This window comes from Xenopus laevis, chromosome 4S (assembly GCF_017654675.1).
Source record: "Xenopus laevis strain J_2021 chromosome 4S, Xenopus_laevis_v10.1, whole genome shotgun sequence".
Taxonomy (NCBI): domain Eukaryota; kingdom Metazoa; phylum Chordata; class Amphibia; order Anura; family Pipidae; genus Xenopus; species Xenopus laevis.
The window spans coordinates 101981472-102001339 of NC_054378.1; the positions used below are offsets into that span (position 1 = coordinate 101981472).

Consider the following 19868-nt stretch of genomic DNA (forward strand, 5'->3'; position numbering starts at 1 on the left):
CGCAGGGTGGGGTGGGTTTGGCATCAGAAAGGCTGCCTCAGGGGGGCAAGGAGTCTGAAACACCCCTGGCTGCAATATGTTTGCTCATTGTCGGACTGGGGTGTCCAGAGCCCACTTGGGCTGCCACCTTGGGGCCCCCCACCACAATCACGAGTGCCACCAACCCCCTCCTAAATGAAGTTAAAACAACACCCCCCCATGCACACACACACATATACCTTACACCAGTGACCCCCAACCAGTAGCTCGTAAGAAACTTGTTGCTCTCCAACCCCTTGGATGTTGCTCTCAGTGGCCTCAAAGCAGGTGCTTATTTTTCAGAGGCAAGATTTGGTTGCATAAAAACCAGAGTCTCATGTAGGCTGCCAGTCCATATAGGGGCCCCCAATAGCCAATCACAGTCCTTATTTGGTACCACCGAGGAACATTTTTCATGCTTGTGTTGCTCCCTAACTCTTTTTACATCTGAATGTTGCTCACGGGTGAAAAAGGTTGGGGACTCCTGCCTTACAGTGCCTGGTATAGAGGCACAAAACGCGTAGGATTTGTCTACACACCCACTGCATGTAACGCACTGTATGCTGAAATAAAGCCGCACTGATATTACACAAGGCATCCCTTGACATGATTTGGTCAGCACTCTGTACATGAGTAAATTGTCTTTTCTGACCCCTGCTTTACACTATACTCAATGTGATCATGCCCTCAGGGGGAGCACTGCTTTTGTCGTCCGTAGGCTGTAGTTTCCAGTTGAAGAAATGGACCTGGGTCAGCAGGGGGCCCGGTCTCCCGCCGGCCAAGTTTGACCCTGTGTTTGCTTATAATTGCACTTCCTTGTACACTCATTACTTTCATTTATTCCAGCCAATGTACAAGAACAAGAGGGTACCCTTAGTAAAGTGACATTCACACTCATTAACATAAGGGATCTTCACTGTGAGAACAGTAAGTAATATAAGATTTTCATTAAAAAACTCATTTTTTTACCAGCAGGCTACATGGTTATAATATTTTAGAGAGAAAGAACCATTTTAAGATAGAAAGAGTAGAAAGGGGGAAAGTTAAATTGATTAAGTGTGTGGCAAATCTATTACAAAAACATCCAACAGAGGCCCATCTCACCTGCTCTTGGCACTGTTCCAGTCTGTGATCAGTTTCTGGAGCTGTTTTCTGTGCTTCAGGATTGTTGGCAAATCTTCCTGTGGGGATATATATAGTAATTTACACTGCGGAGGAATTTGTCTGAAGAATGAGCTAACAATGCTGCAGATCCAGTGCAAAGAACAAGATGCCATAGCAGGAAACCCAGCAGTGGTCATAGCAAAATGTAAAGACCAAGAAACACATTAAATAAAGCAACACTGCTGGTACCATTAACATTTTGGAAAGGAATGATAGCAGGAAAAATATGGAAATAGTGAAGACAAGATGGGTGAGACCCATATTAATGAAGGAGAGATGATCGCACTGAGATAGGATGGCGTTATGGTTCATATGGGGAATGGAACAATAGAACTGACTTACCTCACTCAGTTTGGTGAGTGGCTGTAACACGTCTTTCTCCAGGCTTATTTCAAAATCTGCCAGGTCTTGAGACAGAATTCCCTCTACACAGCAGCCCATCTCCAAGGTCCTCCTGAAAGGCAAAGAAACGGCACAGTGTTTAGGTTTTTCCATGATCAGCATACACTCACCAAAGACAATTTTCACCTAGAATCCTTTCAACGTATAAAGCAGAGATTTCTGAAAAGTATGCTACTCAGAAACCAGAGAATGCACAGGTCTAGACATGCTTTCTGCAAGTAAATGAGTGTCTATTTCTATACCAGCAATGCTTAGCATTTTAGAGAAATATCCTTTTCAATGGATGCTTGCTAATATTTTCATGAACGTTCCATGAGATTCATACGGAGGGTCTAATGGCATAGGTTCTGGGTTACTTGGCTGGGGAGTTAGTTTTGGGTAGAAAACTATTATCCTACCTGGCATTATGCATTGTTTCATCCTAAATGGTACAACATTTTCATTTATCTTTTCCAGTTTTTGACATACTCACCTCATCCTTGATTCAGTATCAATTTCCTTGAGACATTCTGCCATAGTCCATGAAAGAGATGAAAGAGCCAGCTTTTTCTGCAAAGATGTATATCTATATCAGTCCTGTAGAGCAGGATAGAGTAACCCGCCTAATATATAGGTACTAGGGTGAGACCTATAAAAGTGGAACTGGAGGACTCCTTATTTATAGGTCCTCTAATACAATAAAATGGAATAGGTTTAATAAAGAATGGTTTAAGTTCCAGACTCACCAATTTCTTTTCCCTATCAGAGCCTGGTGGGGCCTGCAAACAACTGACCAGGCGTTTTCCAACTAGGTGAGCCAACTTCTTTACTGGTTCCACCTGCTGATCTGCCTAAAGGAGACAAAGGGAAATAACTTATTTGTATGCAGATATTGGATGTTTCAGATTTTCCGAAGTTATTAGGGTGCACAAAGCAGACATCATACAGACGCAATGCACTCTCCCATATACATCCTTGATTGTATATGATGTGGACAATAATGACGTGGACGTACAACTGCCCCAGTGTTATGCTGTATCTACTAGTACAGGTATGGGACCTGTTATCCAGAATGCTTGGGACATGAGGCTTTCCGGATAATGGATCTTTCTGTAATTTGGATCTTCATGTCTTAAGTCTACTAGAAAATCATATAAACATTAAATAAACCCAATAGGCTGGTTTTGCTTCCAATAAGGATCAATTATATCTTAGTGGGTTCAAGTAAAAGGTACTGTTTTATTATTACAGAGAAAAAGGATTATTATTAAAAATTTGGGTTTTTTGAATAAAATGCAGTCTATGGGAGACAACCTTTCTGTAATTCAGAGTATTCTGGATAACGGGTTTCCGGATAACAGATTCCATACCTGTATCTATGTATTTAGCTATATCTACACCACCCCAGTGCTACTATATGACAATGCATTAAATATTGTTTTACATTTGCTTTTACATTCAAGGCTCTATATAAAGGGCCCATTCTGCACTAACATCTTTTGCTTAATGCAGTTCCACAACTAGTAATAAGCTATGGTTATGCTGTCCGTCTCTCTGGATCAACTAGAAACATAACATAACATCAAGGATTTTTAAATAATATACCTTTTGATGGTGTCCCTTACAAAATAAGGTTACACATGCCTAAGACGTGTTTTAAAAATCCACATCAGACTTAAAGGAGAAGGAAAGCTACCGAAGCAGTTTATTGCCAATAGATTTGCCATAATAGTGCAAGCTATAACACTATATTTATTCTGCAAAATGCTTTACCATAAACAGCTCTAGAAGCAGTGTTGGACTGGGAAACCGGGGGCCCATCCAAAAGCCTTAGATTAGGGGCCCACCAAAAAACCTTAGACTAGGGGCCCACTCTCAGTACTATTATTCGTCCTCTCCTCACTCAACCTCTATTCTCCTAGTCTCTTTTCTTTACATACTATAATCTATTATTCTATCTATTTGGGCTCTTTGTTCTAATATAAATAGGAAATGACCATGAAATAGGACAAAAGTTTAGCAGCATGAGGCCCACTGACACCTGGGCCCCCCGGGAGTTTTCCTTGTATCCCGGTGGGCCAGTCCGACACTGTCTAGAAGCTCTCTCTATTTGTTTAGGATAGCAGCTGCCATATTAGCTTGCTGAGACATCACTTCCTGCCTGAGTCTCTCCCTGTTCACTCATAGCTCTGGGCTCAGATCACAGCAGGGAGGGGAGGGAGGGGTAAAGGAAGTTGGAGATGGAGAGAGGAGCAAACTGAGCATGCTCAAGCCCTAGCCCTGGAGGTTTAAGCTGACAGCAGGAAGTCTGATACAGAAGCCCATGTGTACACAATAAAAGTTAAGAAATGCTGTGTTTCTTTTGGCAGAGGACTCAGAGCTATTACTTTGAGTATTTACTGGTGTATTTATTAGGGATGCACCGAATCCACTTTTTTGGATTCGGCCGAACCCCCGAATCCCTTGCGAAAAATTCGGCCAAATACCGAACCGAACCCTAATGTGCATATGCAAATTAGGGTTCGGAAAACATTTTTTACTTCCTTGTTTTGTGACAAAAACTCACGTGATTTCCCTGCCCACCCCTAATTTACATATGCAAATTAGGATTTGGATTAGTTTCGGCCAGACAGAAGGTTTCGGCCGAATCGTGGCCGAATCCCGAACCGAATCCTGGATTTGGTGCATCCCTAGTATTTATATAGACCTTTCTGATAAAGCTTACTTAGTTTTAGCCTTTCCTTCTCCTTTAAAATAAAGTATTCTTCCATTTCCATGATGTTATGATTTATCAGAGGCCATAAAGAATATTTAACTGTACCTTGGCAGTGACTGCAGTGTCCCAACCTCCTTGTATTTTACAACTGAATAATTACATTGTGCCAGATTGCTTTGTATCTGAGTACAGAATCTGTGCCATTACATTTTGAAAGTCATTCAAGTCCAGACGACTGCAGTTTTCAGTGAGCCCATAATAGTTAGATATTAACCAAATATTCTGAATGACCTGCCATAGTGCTAACCAATGCAATGGAGCTGGTACATTTTCTTGATTATTAAAAGTAATATTACATGGAAATGCGCTTGAACAAATTACTTTAAACACTTGATCCACTGGCTAAAACTTGACATTTTCTCATTTTCCAAATAACCACTGTATTGTGAGAAATCCCAGCAGATGTATTGGTTTCCACTCATTTTAGGAAACTGGGTTGTAATAAATGGGTTCTGCTACATTGAAAATTATATTATTTCTTTAGCAATGACCCAAAACCATGCAGCAGGTTCTGAACTGGGTTTTTAAGGAACATCATAATCTGGAATCTTACAGTGGCAACACTTTACAGGTTAGCATAGGGTGCAGGTTAAAGGTTCACAGGTTGGGGTCGGGTGCAGGTTGAGTTTTTTATGACCTGCACAAAACTAGTACAGATGCAAAGAAAAGTATGAGATTAACAAACGCATCCATTTCAGTGCAATGCCTTCAGTGGCAATACATACAAAAGCAGGCGTTTCTCTTACTGATCCATGAAAGTTAAGAAACAGAAAAATCTCACCAGCAGCAAATCCTCTGTTAGTATGTCTGTAACATCCTGAGATCTGGAGTGTGGGAGAAAAAGAAGAACTTCTAAGGTAATGTAAAGGGAAAAATAAAATAACCTTCAACGAGCCATTGTGAGCACATCATTATATTTTGTTATACAATAAAGAACAAGATAAACATGTGGGACCCTTACTTTTCATTTAAGCCATGTTTGTAAGAACATTATATTTTGCTTTGTCATATTTCTTTCACTTTTTTCCATTGAGCTTACCCGCAACCGCTGACCCGGGGAGTAAAGACCTCATAGCGTATGGTGGGAATTTTATTCTATGTTTTACAGTACAGGTATGAGATCTGTTATCTGGATACCCATTATCCAGATATCTCCAGATTATGGGAAGGTCATCTACCACTGCCTCCATTTTAATCAAATAATTAAACATTTTAGAAATGATTTCATTTTTCTCTGTAATAATAAACACGTACTTTGTACTTAAAGGAACAGTTCAGTGTACAAATAAAAACTGGGTAAATAGGTTGTATGTGCAAAAAAAAAAATGTTAGTTAGCCAAAAATGTAATGTATAAAGGCTGGAGAGATTGGATGTCTAACATAATAGCCAGAACACTACTTCCTGCTTTTCAGCTCTCTAACTCTGAGTTAGTCAGCGACTTGAAGGGGGGCCACATGGGACATAACAGTTCAGTAAATTTGCAATTGATCCTCAGCATTCAGCTCAGATTCAAAAGCATCAGTTATGACCCATGTGGGCCCCCCTCAAGTCACTGATTGGTTACTGACTGGTAACCAATCAGTGGAAACCAAGAGAGCTTCAGAGCAGGAAGTAGTGTTCTGGCTATTATGTTAGACATTAAGTCACTCCAGCCTATTTACCCAGTTTTTATTTTTACCCTGAACAATTCCTTTAATCCAAACTAAGATAAAATTAATCTTTAGTGTAGGCAAAGAAATCTTTTTGGGTTTAATGTTTTAATATATTTTTATTAGACTTAGTGGGTTATTTACTGAACTCGGAATTTCCGAAAAATTTGTCTTTTTTAGAATAAAAGCTGAATTTTTAGTCAAAAACCCCCACAAATTTTTCGGAATTTATTATACCCCAAGGATGGAAAAAGTCAGATTCCAAAAATCTGGAATCTCAGACCTGCCGAGGTTGCATATATATATATATATATATATATATATATATATATATATATATATATATATATATATATATATATATATATATATATATATACTGTATATATATATATATATATATATTTGTACGATCCGTATTTTTCAAGATTGTTTCGGGTTTTTTCCCGTAAACAAAATTTTCAGAAAACTGTAATAAATACAGTGAAAAAACCTGTGCAGATTTGGTTGGAGTTTTTTTCAAAAAATATTGAGATAAATTCGGACTTTGATAAATGGGCCTCTTAATGTAGGGAGACTCAAATTACAAGATCTCAAGCATTCTGGATAACAGGGGTACACTATGTACTACTTTAAAAAGCATCCAGAGCATGAGTGGTATACGGGAAAAAATTTAAAAAGATAAAGAGTGAAACTATCAATAAGAGAGGAGAGATTCTGAGAATTACAACCCACATCAGTCCAGCTATTGCTAAGCAAGCACTCAAACCATGTGGGGAGATGTAGTTTAGCCACAGCTGGAAATGGGTGAGTTAGGTATGAATGATATGATATAAATAACAGTGCCTGTATGAATAACAGAACATTATACAAGAAAGAGAATGTGGGGAATGAGGCAGAGATTTTCTGAGAATGTGTTGAATAAATAAAAAGTGAAATAAAGGAGGTATATGACAAAACCCAGAGGCAGGAACAGAATGTGAAAACACAGCAAGTGAACAAACGACTGGGAAGGGGAGAAAGTAAAGTAAGATCAACGCGGAAACGGAGAAGTGATAAATAATGAAAGAGCCAAGGTCAGTTAGGGGAAAGAATGGGGAGGGGGGAGCAGGTCTTAGAGTAGGAGACAGGTAATGAGAAAAGGAAACCACCTAGAGCTCCAAGCTTGTCTCACAATGAAAGTATTAGAAGATGCTGCATGATGGCAGCAAATACCCAGTGAATTACAAATGACAGTTAATCCAATGGCACTCTATTCAGAACAATGTCTGAAAGGCTCATGTGTTCTGTCCAGGACACTTGGGGATTGCTAGGTAGGTCCCTTGTCAATTCAAACAATGTCTGTGGCCATTTTCTTTCCTTTAACTGTTCTTAATTGATACATTCACCCCCCCCCGTTCTCCTCATCCTTTTCTCCTACTTCACTTTACGCTTTTGCTCCATTCTCCCTGTTTTATCGATACTTTACTTCACTGTTTCCTCTGTTCTTCTTTATCTTTGTTCTCTCTGTTTCTCTGCTTTCACATTTGTCACAGCATTATACTGTAAATGTCATAAATGAATTATTAAGCATTATTAGCACCACAAATCACTAGTGTAACTCGAGATTCCTACCTTCGTAAACTGTACATAAGTCCAGGTGACTGCAATAAAATGTGGGTGTGAGTGTCTGCTATGGTGGGTTAAATGTATAGGCTTATGCAGGTTTTAATCCAGTGGCAAAGAGAGGGACTCCTATGGAGGTTAATCTATTGGTACAGAGAGACAGTCCTGTTAGAATGGACTGGATTCTTAATTGTGGGCAGTAGCCAACCAGAGTCAGCTTCCTGCAGCCAGTGGGAGGGGCAAGTAGTGCAGGACCCCCAGGCAAATGCAGCTGAAGGTTCAAGGAAAAGGTTTAGAAATCAAATCTCTATCCAAAAAGCTGCAGGAACGTTACAGTGGCCAAGATGATTAATACAAATACATGTAAGTATATGGGACATGCTTACTCCAAAGACTAATGCTGATATTGCCACAAAAGGTGGTTATACAAAATCACCAAATGCTCTGGACTGCACCCTCACATTACCTTTAGTCATTTGACAACCAACCTCTATAGCTTGTTGCTCCTGCCACTACCCATACACAGAAACCCCAACCAATCCAAATGGCATCCGCCTTTTCCCCTTATTATACTGGTTGGCTATGGGTAAATGGATAGAGACATCAACTGATCTTGGCTCTAACACCAGAAAGCAATGCACTGTTTGCTACATCATCCTTTCAGACTCATTCTTCGCATAACAACTGCTCTTACTTCGAAGCTTTCTGGATAACGGACTTTTGGATCCCATACCTGTACCTTTATACAATTTACACTTTTTTCCAATGTTAAATCATGCACACATGTCACTAGTGCAAGCCCACCCAGTCTAATTTTATTCTTCTTCTGCTTCCATGTTCTGTTCTTTCTTCTTTTTCAATAAACTGCTTGAGTATTGTCTACAAATGCCTTGCTAAGCATCTTTCCAACAACTTCTTACTTGACCCCCTCTGCATTCTGTCTTCAGACTAATCTGCTCTGTCTTCAGAAACACAATCCTTCCCTGATACACATTCTACAACTGCCTGTTTTCATTTTTAGGTATCTATTTCTAGTAGTACTTCCCCTTTCTGCTGGAGAGTCAGAGATTTCCCTTTTATGTCCCCTACTGTTCTTTAAACCACATCACTATCCAAACTGATTGGCTTAAGAACTTTAAGCAACTGTTCTAGTGCCTTAACCTGTATAAGTTTAACTTAACTTAACAAAGTCATATACTTATGAGCCCCCAATAAGGGAAAATAGGTCTGCAGTTGGGAATCTGACCAGCATACTGCCCTGGTTGTACTTTGAATAGCAGTAGGTTGACTTTAGGATCTATTCTAAGATATTTCATGTAAATGAGAATTATGGGAACAATCCTGTGTTTCCTTCAGCTCTCAAATGTAACTCTGCCTGTGGAATGAAATTTCTTCATTGACCCTATCAGACTTTCCTCAAAGTCGTTCAAACTGGGCCTGAAGACTCATTTGCTAATATTACCTAATGTAGTTTGGAAAAGAAAATAAACCATTGTATAGTAAACACAGACACCATTATTGCGTTAATTGTTGCTTTATAATCTGGGCCCCCTACTCCACTAACCTTCTTTTCATTTCAGTGACCTATTTGGTTGTAAGTTTTCAGTACTGTAACAATATTGCTACTAACAACAGTCAACGCATGCTAGTTTCAATTCAACAATAACAACCACAGTGGAGTTTTCACATTTTTTGAGTTCAGTTCCCTATTTGGTGTATGAGTCCCACCTGCTCATAACAAGGTTACAGAAATATACATAAAGCACATGAGCCCGCTACAGTTCTGGGAGGAACAGGGCAGCTCTAAATTCCTCCCTTCAGGCTGGTCTCCTATGTCTGTTGCATGGAGACCCAACAATAAAGCTCACCATAGAACGGAGACCCCTTAATGTGGGGGCAGCCCTATAGTTGGGTAACCTTTAAACAAATGGGTTACAGGATAGACTTTATTGTGATAAACCAAGAACAGAGAGTGTCGAGAAGGAAAATGTGCCTGTTAGAGCCCAATTATTAAGTTCAAATAAAACAGAAGATAATCATTTCCCCGAATGTGAGAGGTTGCAGCTGTAACATAATTAGTTTAGGACTTTCATTTTCAAATATTTATAATGTTGTTTAAATGTTTATTGCATGCCTTGGTGGTTGGGTTGGAAACTAATCTTGCTAGGAAGAGCCAGGTGCCAATAAAGTTTACTTCCATACCAACAAACATAATTACATTCATAACACACCCCATGCATACTTGGCAAGCGCACACGTCTCTCCCTGTTGTGCAATGCTGCATGTTCTTGCAAAAGTGTCATGAGGAGCAGATAATTGTCTTCCAAGCCTAATGCCTCAATGTACAACTTAGTACGATCTAAGATCTCTCATGGTCTGATGAAGAATGCTGATAAGTAATTGATAGAATATCATCCCAGGAGTGAATATACTGTATTACTAATCTATACACCGGCAGCTTTATAAGAAGGTGTTGCAGCAGCTGGAATTGTAGGTTTTCTTTACTGAAATGGAAACAAAATGAGTGTATGTGTGCGTCAGTAAGTACACGTGCTTGTTTGTATTCATTTACACAAATGCCTTTGTCTGTTTGTAAGTCACAAAGTATATGCACGAGTCAGTGCAATCATGTCAGCAAGAGGGTGTTCGTGTGTGTGTTTGTCAGGAATGCACATTAGCCTAATAGATGTGGATATCTTTGTACCTTGACCTTCAGCACAATTGTTCACAAATGGTTTGTTGAACATGCATGAAAAAAAGGAGTGTGTATGTGCCGATGTCTCTTTAGCTGGGATGCAAAACTTCAGTATTCATGGCCTACTGGCATGTCAATAGGTGCTGGGAAATGTCCCAATTAATAAGCATAGATTCTAGGTATCAGTACTGCAAGCCAAAAACATCAATGTGCTTCCTTTTTCTTCAGCTGAGAAGTTGCTACATACATACAGCTCACCCAAAAATGATTATTTTCCTAACCGACAAGCACAGAAGAAACATCATATGGGGTCCTGCCACTGTTGACCATCAAGCAATTCTCACAACAACGTTCCTTTCTAACAGTGCTGTGCAATCAGTCAGTTCCCTACTGAGCTAAATGATGAACTAATAACTAAAGCTACATTTTACATACAGTGGTATTATTCTTCCCCCTTGAAAAATAAGCACATTCAAGGGGCCCTCCGACCAAAAAGAAGAATTCTAAGCACTCGTTAGAAATGTTTGGTGGTTTTAAAGTTATTTGCACACGTCATTGCTAGTGATGGACTTGTGACTCCTGAAACAATGTAGAGGTGATTAACTGACCTGGAGAAGATATGGCTTCTGCTACATTAGTTAATGAGTCAAAAAAAAGGACTGCTTAGGGTAAGGGCACATTTCGGGGAGATTTTGTCGCCTGGCGCCTAATCACCTCTGCTTTGGGGGCGACTTATCTCCCCGAACAGCTTCCCCCTGTCTTGCACCGGCTATAATGAAAAGTTGCCTGCGGCATGACACACGTGGCACTTCGTATTCTGAAGTTGCCCAAAGTTTCCTCGTGAGGCGACTTTGGAATATGAAGCGCCGCGTGTGCCATGCTGCAGGTGCCAGGCGACTAAATCTCCCCGAATCGCCAGGTGTGTCCTTACCCTTAATCTGACATTTACATATATTTTTAAAGCCATTTTACATATTTTAGTAAATGAATAATACATTTTAATGAAATTAATAATTATATCCTCTTTCATTATGCAAAAAAAAAATCAGTTTTTGGTTAGGGATCCCAATTAACAGCAGCCACTGAATCATGGACCACAAACCGCAAAGCAAAATCTTTTTAGGATCCTGTTACCCAAGTATTTATTGCATGGGCATCAGTAAAATAAACTTATAGTTATGCCTCTAGCTGGGCCTTCTGCTTATTAACAGCAGGGCCCCAGGCACTCAGGAAGATCCACTGGGCCACAAGTATAAATTAAAAAAAACTTTGAATTTCAATTTACATTAAAAGTTAAAAAGTAAACATGTCCAATGGCCCTATGCGTTTTGTTGTCTATAGGCACATAGTTATGGGCTGTGGGCTGCTGCTTACAATATTTATTAGTAATAATGTTATGTGGCTGTGATCTGTATGATATTGGTAGGACTGTTATATACTTACTTTATACTTTATACATATGTCATATTAAAACGACAGCATAATATTGCTACAGTAACTGTATGATCGTATTATTATTATATACTAAGAAACCCCATAGTTCTAATGGGGTTCTGTTGGGCAGTACCATTAGTACACAACAGACAGATGAACAAATAAAGATCACGCTATAGTAAATATGAGATAATACAGTATCTGTGCCTTTATAATCTGGGTGGTGACACTACAAGTCAGCAGGGCTGGTAACGTTGGTTAAAAGCAGTCACTCAACACAAGAGAGTCAGTGGTCCAGCAGAGCTGTCACATTCCACTTGTTGGCTAAGTAACAGATGGCTGCTGCTTAGTATCACTGTTGTCCCATATAGTGTCATTCTTACCTGCCAGGGCCATGGTTGGCCAGCTGTCTCATTTTATGCAGCTGTCTCTGAATCATTTTGCAGGTGCTGGTCTCCCTGTGCTCTTTGCCTCTCCTCTGAAGACTCTCTGCGTGTGGGTGAGGCTGTCTCCTCCTCCTCCTCTCAGGTCAGCGGAAGGACTGCTTTTCCTCTGTCTCTTTTGAAATCTGTTTTCTCAATGTCTTTTATTAGACATGCATTTATTTTGGTGTTTCTGTGTTTAGCGGTTACTCACACTTAAGCTGCCCGTGCAGGTTCTACTTGCCCCAGGTGCTTTATAAAGTCTCTGCTGCAGATTTCTCTTAGGGACTTTGCTGTTGTTTACTTTTTCCTTTCACAGACTTAAATATTTTGAATGATTTTCTGCAGCACTCTGGAACAGTCTCTCATTCAACTGCTGCGGGCTTTGTTGTCACCGTGTATGTCTAGAGCAGTCTCTTAGCTTTGTGCCATCACTGCAAAGCAGTCTCATTGACTTTTTATATCTTTAGACTTTTCGTCAGTTTATTGCAGTACTTTTGTCTAATGTCCAGGAACAAGCAGTCTGTTTTTCCAAGATATAGGTAGAACGGTCTCCTGTTCAGGAATGTGCAGTCTCTTTGTTACTTTTTACCTAGGTGGATCCCCCCCCCTTTTTATATTTTCCTTGTTATATACAGAATAATCTCTAGTATTATGCAGTCTCTGTTTCCCTGAGGGCAGTCTCTTGCACTTCCTGCAGGTGCTCAATATAGGTAGCAGTCTATGCACAGGGTCGCTCACCAGTTATATTGACACTGTCACGGAGATTGTCATTTTGGTTACACTTTCTGTTCCTGTAATGTTGAGCCTTGCAGATTACTTAAAAGAGGATCTGACAACTACATGTAATTGGAAAACACAGAACATAGTTATCCAGCTATGAATGGCAAACCCCCACCATATATATCTATATCTATATCTATACACACATATATATATAAATATATCTATCTATCTATCTATCTATCTATCTATCTATATATCTATATATATCTATATATATAGATAGATATACTATCACAGGGATCTCTACTTCCAACAACTCGCAAAGCATATATATATATATATATATATATATATATATATATATATATATATATATATATATATATATATATTGGATTAAATTCACTTTTTTCTTCACAAGACCTAGGAGTGCGGACTCTTTTTGTTTATATATATATATATATATATATATATATATATATATATATATACAACTGACGTTTCAGACCCCGTTGGGACCTTTTTAAAACATGGGGATGGGGACCAAAACATCAGTTGTACATACATACCTGTGAGTGCTCCTTCTTGAGGATGATACACGTAAAAGTTCAAGGATTGCACCCATGCAATCGTTTTACATTTTTTTTGTGAGTGCCGGCATTCCAATAGTATATATATATATATATATATATATATATATATATATATATATATATATATATATATATATATATATATATATATATATATATATATATATATAACTTCCACACGAGTATCCACACTCCAAAGTCAATACCCAACGTTTTGGTCCCTATTGGGACCTTTTTCAAGGATGATCCAGCCTACCTGGAAAGGAGATTGGATATTGCTTAACAACTTCAATATTTGCTTAAAGGAGAACTAAAGCTTAACTAAAGAAGTAGGGCAGAAATGTTGTACCAGCCCAAAGCAACCACAGCCCTTTAGCAGGGAAGATCTGTGTCTCCAAAGATGCCCCAGTAGCTCCCCATCTTCTTTTCTGCTGATTCACTGCACATGCTCTGTGCTGTTGTCACTTACTGAACTTAGGGACCAACTCACACGTCTATACTGAATACATAGAATGTAAATGTATATATAAATGTAAGGTATATTTATAAATGTATAAGGTTGATTAGTAAATAATTCAGATTATTGGTTCATGGCAGCTCAAAAACCAGCACAATTACAAGCTTATATGGCAGGTGAACCATTTTATCTGCTTGATAATTTGCAACAACCCCTAAGCTTCGCTTGTCAACAGCTGCTCAGAGCACGTGAGTGTCACTGACCTAACAAAGTCCAACATGGGAAACTCCTATGACAACAATGAAGTCTTGGATTACTACTATAGAGATGCTGAACCTATAGGCAGTCAATAAATTCAGTATAAAAAATTTGACATTTCTAGCCATATGCATTTATATGGTTTATTTCTCCTTTAAGACTCTGCACAATTGGCCAGTACAAGGGCATATACAGCTCTACTCAAGTCCCATTCTTCTCTGATGCTTCTTAATGGAAACAAAAGGAATTTTAACATGGACATTGTATAGGGTTTATCCTTTCCATTCTAGCTTTTTTTGTGCTCAGTATTTTTTGGTTAAAGTCATTACATCTAACGACGATGTATTTCCTATAAGGCAGGACACTTAATATAAAGGTTGCAGCATCCACTTAATCAATTAGGATACCTTCTCCTCCTCTAATCCACTTGGCCACCTCCCTTTGGCTGTTGGATACTGAGCATGCTCAGTTCTTCTCAACTCAGGCTACTAAACACGCCTTATAATGTGTTAGGGGCAAAATGGCCACCAGGTGCAAGTTACTATTAGTATTAGGACGGTGCTGGCGAACAAAGGGAATACACAATACAAATTATGTGGTTTGGCTGGGGGAGATTTATCCAATTTATATATATATATATATATATATATATATATATATATATATGGAGTGGCAGGGTGGCAGGGACCGCAATGGGTTCTAATGTGGCCCCCTCGTTTGCGAATCTTTTCATGGAACATTATGAGGAAAAGTGGTTGTTACCATTGGGTGGCACTAAGATCTTTTTCTATAGGAGATATATCGATGACCTGTTATTAATTTGGACAGGGACAGCACAAGAATTGACGGAGTTTCACCTAACTTTAAATGGGCTTGACTCACCGATTAGACTGACATTGACCTTTGACAGCGAACAGGTGCATTACCTTGATCTGACCCTTATGATACAAGGAGACAAAGTGGGTAGTACACTATAAAAAAACCCACAGATAGAAACAGTCTGATACAGGCCCACTCACACCATCCTACCCATATGTCCCGAGGGGTTCTTTATTCCCAGTGCCTGAGGGTGATTCAGAACAACTCGGATCGGGAGAGTGCTGAATCTCAATTATTGACTTTGTCAAAACAGTTCTTAGCCAGAGGATACTCTGAGAGCCTAATACAGGAACAAGTGGAGAGAGCGAAACACACCTCCCAAACTACACTACTACAACAAAAAGAGGTGCCCTCTCGGGAAGAACCAGAGGCGATCTTTACCACTAACTGGACAGCGAGGAGCCCTTCGACTTTGACAAACAGGTGGGAGATCATCAAATCAGACCCCGGGTCTCCTTTCTTTGGTAAGAAAAAACCATTGGTGGCCTACAGGAGGGGACGCAATTTGGGTGACCTTTTGGTGGTCAAGAATCTGGTGCCAGATACAGTCAGGAAGGACAATTGGCTAGACAGACCCCTTAAGAAGGGCTGCTTTAAATGTGCCGGATGCCTCACGTGCAGCAGCATGCAACAGGGAACGGATTTTAAACATCCTAGGACAGGGGCTAAGTTTGCCATCAGACACAGGGTGACATGCACCACTGATCATGTGGTCTATATGGCCTGGTGCCCGTGTGGGCGCCACTATGTTGGCAAGACATCCACTACATACAGAGAAAGGATGAATAATCATAGGAGCGCAATCAGAATGGCCCTGTCTACTGGGAAGGCGGAACAACCAGTTGCCAAACACTGGCTAAATTGTAGACATTCACTCCCCCAATTCAGACACATGATCATAGACCACATCCCGGTTCCCCCGAGAGGTGGCAATCGTGACCTTTTACTTGTGCAGAAAGAGTCGATGTGGATCTTCAAGTTGGACACGTTGGCACCCAAAGGATTAAATGAGACTTTGCCCATGTCCCCATTTTATTAGATCCAAACAGAGGTGATGGCTGGAGGATTCGGCTGACCTCCCTAGGTTCATGGTCAACAGGGGCAGGACATTGTGGCCCCCTTGTTTTGCTTTTGGAGTCTCGGTCACTGTTTATTATACAGGAATAGGAATATGCTGATTTTGTGACCCAGATAATTTTGTTTTTCTGTTTTTTTCTTCCAGCTTGATGGAGGATACCCCCCGAGCGGCAGGAACAGCTCCGCCCCCGACAACCCTGAGCAGGATACCCACGTGTCTAAGGGATCACCCCATGAAGGGTAGAATGGCAACCCTGGCACCGGCACTCTGGATCAAAAAGGGTAAGAGAGACGCGTTTGAATTGACCGAGTCCACACCCCCTGTACACTTGTTATGGTTCCCAAGCGACAGTTGGGCCTAAATGCCCGTGAGAGATGAACCCGGCCACTTCTGACAGGTGCAACCCCTGGCATTGAGTTAGGAGCTGACACCTAATAGGTTGGCTGTGTTGGACGCAATGAGGCCGTGCCTCTTAACGCGATTGGAACTGAGTGTGTGGGTGTGGTGGCCTCCTCCAATCGGTAGACAGAGGGGAGGAGCCACAGAGGAGCTCCGGCAGCGCGTGGAGGATTGGTGTATCACAGTGTGTCAGGTGCTGGGGTGCGCTTCCTGAGCGATCAGATGCGGATGTCCCTTTCTTTCCATGACAGTGGAGGTTGCTGCATGAAGGGATAGAACGGTATTGAAGGGCGCGGTGGGGCTGTGACTGCGAGCTGGGGGTAAGTCATTTTGAGCGCGATGCCTGTCATTAGGCGATCGCGGTTTTAATTTTATGTTTTCTTTTCTTATCACGTTCGGAGGGATCACCCACTAGCATCACGTGTATATACTGGCCCATTTTGGTCAAGGCACTATGGGGTTCACTAAATGTATTTGAAACTCCTTCACATGACACTTGGTAATGGTGGACGCTTGCTGATGATGTCACAGGCTCCTTTTTTGGCGCCAATCCTTCACTATAAATATGACCACACTTCTGTAAGGTTTTGTTTCTTCCTGAGGACGGCTAGAGTTGTAGCCGAAACGTCGGATCAATAAATCACAGCCTTTGCGGCTTTCTTTTGAAGTCCTGTGAGTGCGGTTTTTTTGTTACAATATGTTACTATATATATATATATGTATATCAAACAGAATGGAATGCACAACCATTAGTATGCAGAAACCTGGGTGCTAGTCTGAGAAGTATGTAGACAAAATGCAGGGTTTGAAAGCACTCCAAGGAAATACATCAAGTCAATAATTCAAATTACAGAAGCCTTCATCAGGGAAAACTGACAAAGGCTTCTGTGCAGAGCCGAAACGTTGGATCACCAATAAATCTCCACTTTCATTTGAATTATTGACTTGATGTATTTCCTTGGAGTGCTGTCAATCCCTGCATTTTATATATATATATATATATATATATATATATATATATATATATATATATATATATATATAGATATATATATATATATATATATAGATATAGATATATATATATATATATAGATATAGATATATATATATATATATAGATATAGATATATATATATATATATAGATATAGATATAGATATATATATATATATAGATATAGATATATATATATATATATATAGATATAGATATATATATATATATATATATATATATATATATATATATATATAGATATATATATATATATATAGATATATATATATATATAGAGAGAGAGAGAGAGAGAGAGAGAGAGAGAGTAAGGAAAAGCTCGCACTCACAGGACTTATCACAATCAAAAAAGGTGTTTATTTGGATCAAAAAACAACTAACGTTTCGGCTCACACTCAAGCCTTTCTCAAAGTGAAAGAAAGGCTTGAGTGTGAGCCGAAACGTTAGTTGTTTTTTGATCCAAATAAACACCTTTTTTGATTGTGATAAGTCCTGTGAGTGCGAGCTTTTCCTTACTCTACTTAAACTTTTGAGCTTATTGCACCCAGGCAAGGATGACCCATTGACGAGTTGTGCTGGCCTCTACACTACTATATATATATATATATATATATATATATATATATATATATATATATATATATATATATATATATATATATATATATATATATATATATATATATATATATAAAACAAGGGAAAGTTGTGCTCACCACTAGTTTTTAAAACCATTAGGCGGGGGTGCAATGAGGGTGTGACCACAAAATACATATAGACAAATACAAGATTCCTCTGCTCTCAACCCATTATCAATATATTTAAGACAGAGACATTTTGTGCATACTGCTACTGAAAAATGCCTTACCCTTTAAACAAAACAGGGATTGTTTGTCCATATATTGCAATATATTTAAGCTGGCCAACTACGTCAAAGTCATCCCATATCTGGCCAGTCCTATGCTCAATTTTCATCTGATTCATTAAGAATTCTATGGTTTCATTATACATTTCATAAAAGGGACGAATAAGTTTTACCTGCAACTTACTAGCTGCTTTCAAAGTAAAACTCCCAAACTTGGCTGCCCTTTTATTAGACACCAGTGGGATCACCTGACATATATATATATATATATAAGAGCATATAGGGTTTACATGTCAATTAAATGGTTCCTTAAAAGGTTTTTGCAGACTGGTACCTGATACTTCCAGTAGCACTAAGGGTCAGGGCACACGGCAGATTCAGGGAGATTAGTCGCCGGGGACAAATCTCCTCTTCTTCGGGGGTACTAATCTCCCCGAACTGCCTCCCCTGCAGGCTAAAATTTAAATCACCGACGGGATGTCACTCGGCGCAATACGTTTTCCCGAAGTCGCCCTTTCTAGTTTTGTGCCTGAAACTCAAGAGTAGCCAGTAGACATTTAGATCACAGTGATAGCCAAGAGGAAAAGACAACAGCTCATGAGTCTTTGGTTGTGATAAAATTGTCTAAGCAGATACTTTTTCACACTTTGAGAGACTTTTTAAAATCCTTGGGAGTTTTATAATTCGCTTGTCCAAAGAGACAGTTGCCTCCTTTGCAGTTCTGGTATCTGAGGTGCAGATTACTTATTGCGTGAGATCTACAGTTCCCGTTTGTGTTTTGAAAATGAAACAGAGTTCATGTTTTGGCTGCATACAGTAGGTTTCAGATAAGCAGAATTTATTTGTGGTCGCCCCTTAGACGATACTCTAGCGGAAGAAATTGCTTGGTCCTCATAATAATGTATTTTTATTTGTTTTAGAGATATTCTTCTACTTATACTTTTAACTATTTCTAATCTCAGCAGAGGAAAAACATGTTTATGTTCTCTTATCCTTAGAAGATCTTGGCAAATCCTCTTTATCAGATACAGTAGAAAGTACATCCTATACTGGATTGAGCAGGAGCTGCCTAGAAGGGTTAAAAGCACAGGGAACTACACTACAGTAGCAAGAGGCTGTTAATAGGCCTTTATTGTAGGTCTTGGACAGATCTGGGTGCAGTGGCATAACTACGGGGGAAGCTTGCAGGTAAATGTGTGGGCAGTGCATGTCCTTGTGGGTGGGGGGGGGTGTGATGAAACATACTGCAATATTATCTTAGACATTTATTGGAAACATTTTGGGAACCGACTGTTCTCATTGATCTAATTTCTAATTTGCCCACTAACGCTGAATGTTCCTCTTTAACCGTTTATTTCCTATTCAGGCATCCTGGAATAACAGCGGAAGCAGGTATTATTTTCAATCCAGAGACTTATATTCAAAGCTCTTTCAGGTTGAATGCTGCAGTG

General features: G+C 39.6%; 1 protein-coding gene across 1 annotated transcript in view; it reads right to left on the reverse strand.

Annotated features, from left to right (window-relative positions):
* Window positions 1–12749, reverse strand: part of sh3bp1.S (SH3-domain binding protein 1 S homeolog) — a 31738-nt gene extending 18989 nt beyond the window's left edge. The window contains exons 1-6 of the mRNA XM_041561659.1: window positions 12107–12749; window positions 5121–5163; window positions 2310–2414; window positions 2057–2133; window positions 1525–1636; window positions 1123–1199 (exon numbers count right to left, since the gene is read on the reverse strand). Coding sequence (XP_041417593.1) covers window positions 1123–1199; window positions 1525–1636; window positions 2057–2133; window positions 2310–2414; window positions 5121–5163; window positions 12107–12162 — 470 coding nt within the window. The 5' untranslated portion in view covers window positions 12163–12749. The remainder of the gene's footprint in view (window positions 1–1122; window positions 1200–1524; window positions 1637–2056; window positions 2134–2309; window positions 2415–5120; window positions 5164–12106) is intronic.
* Between the last annotated feature and the right edge of the window lie 7119 nt (window positions 12750–19868).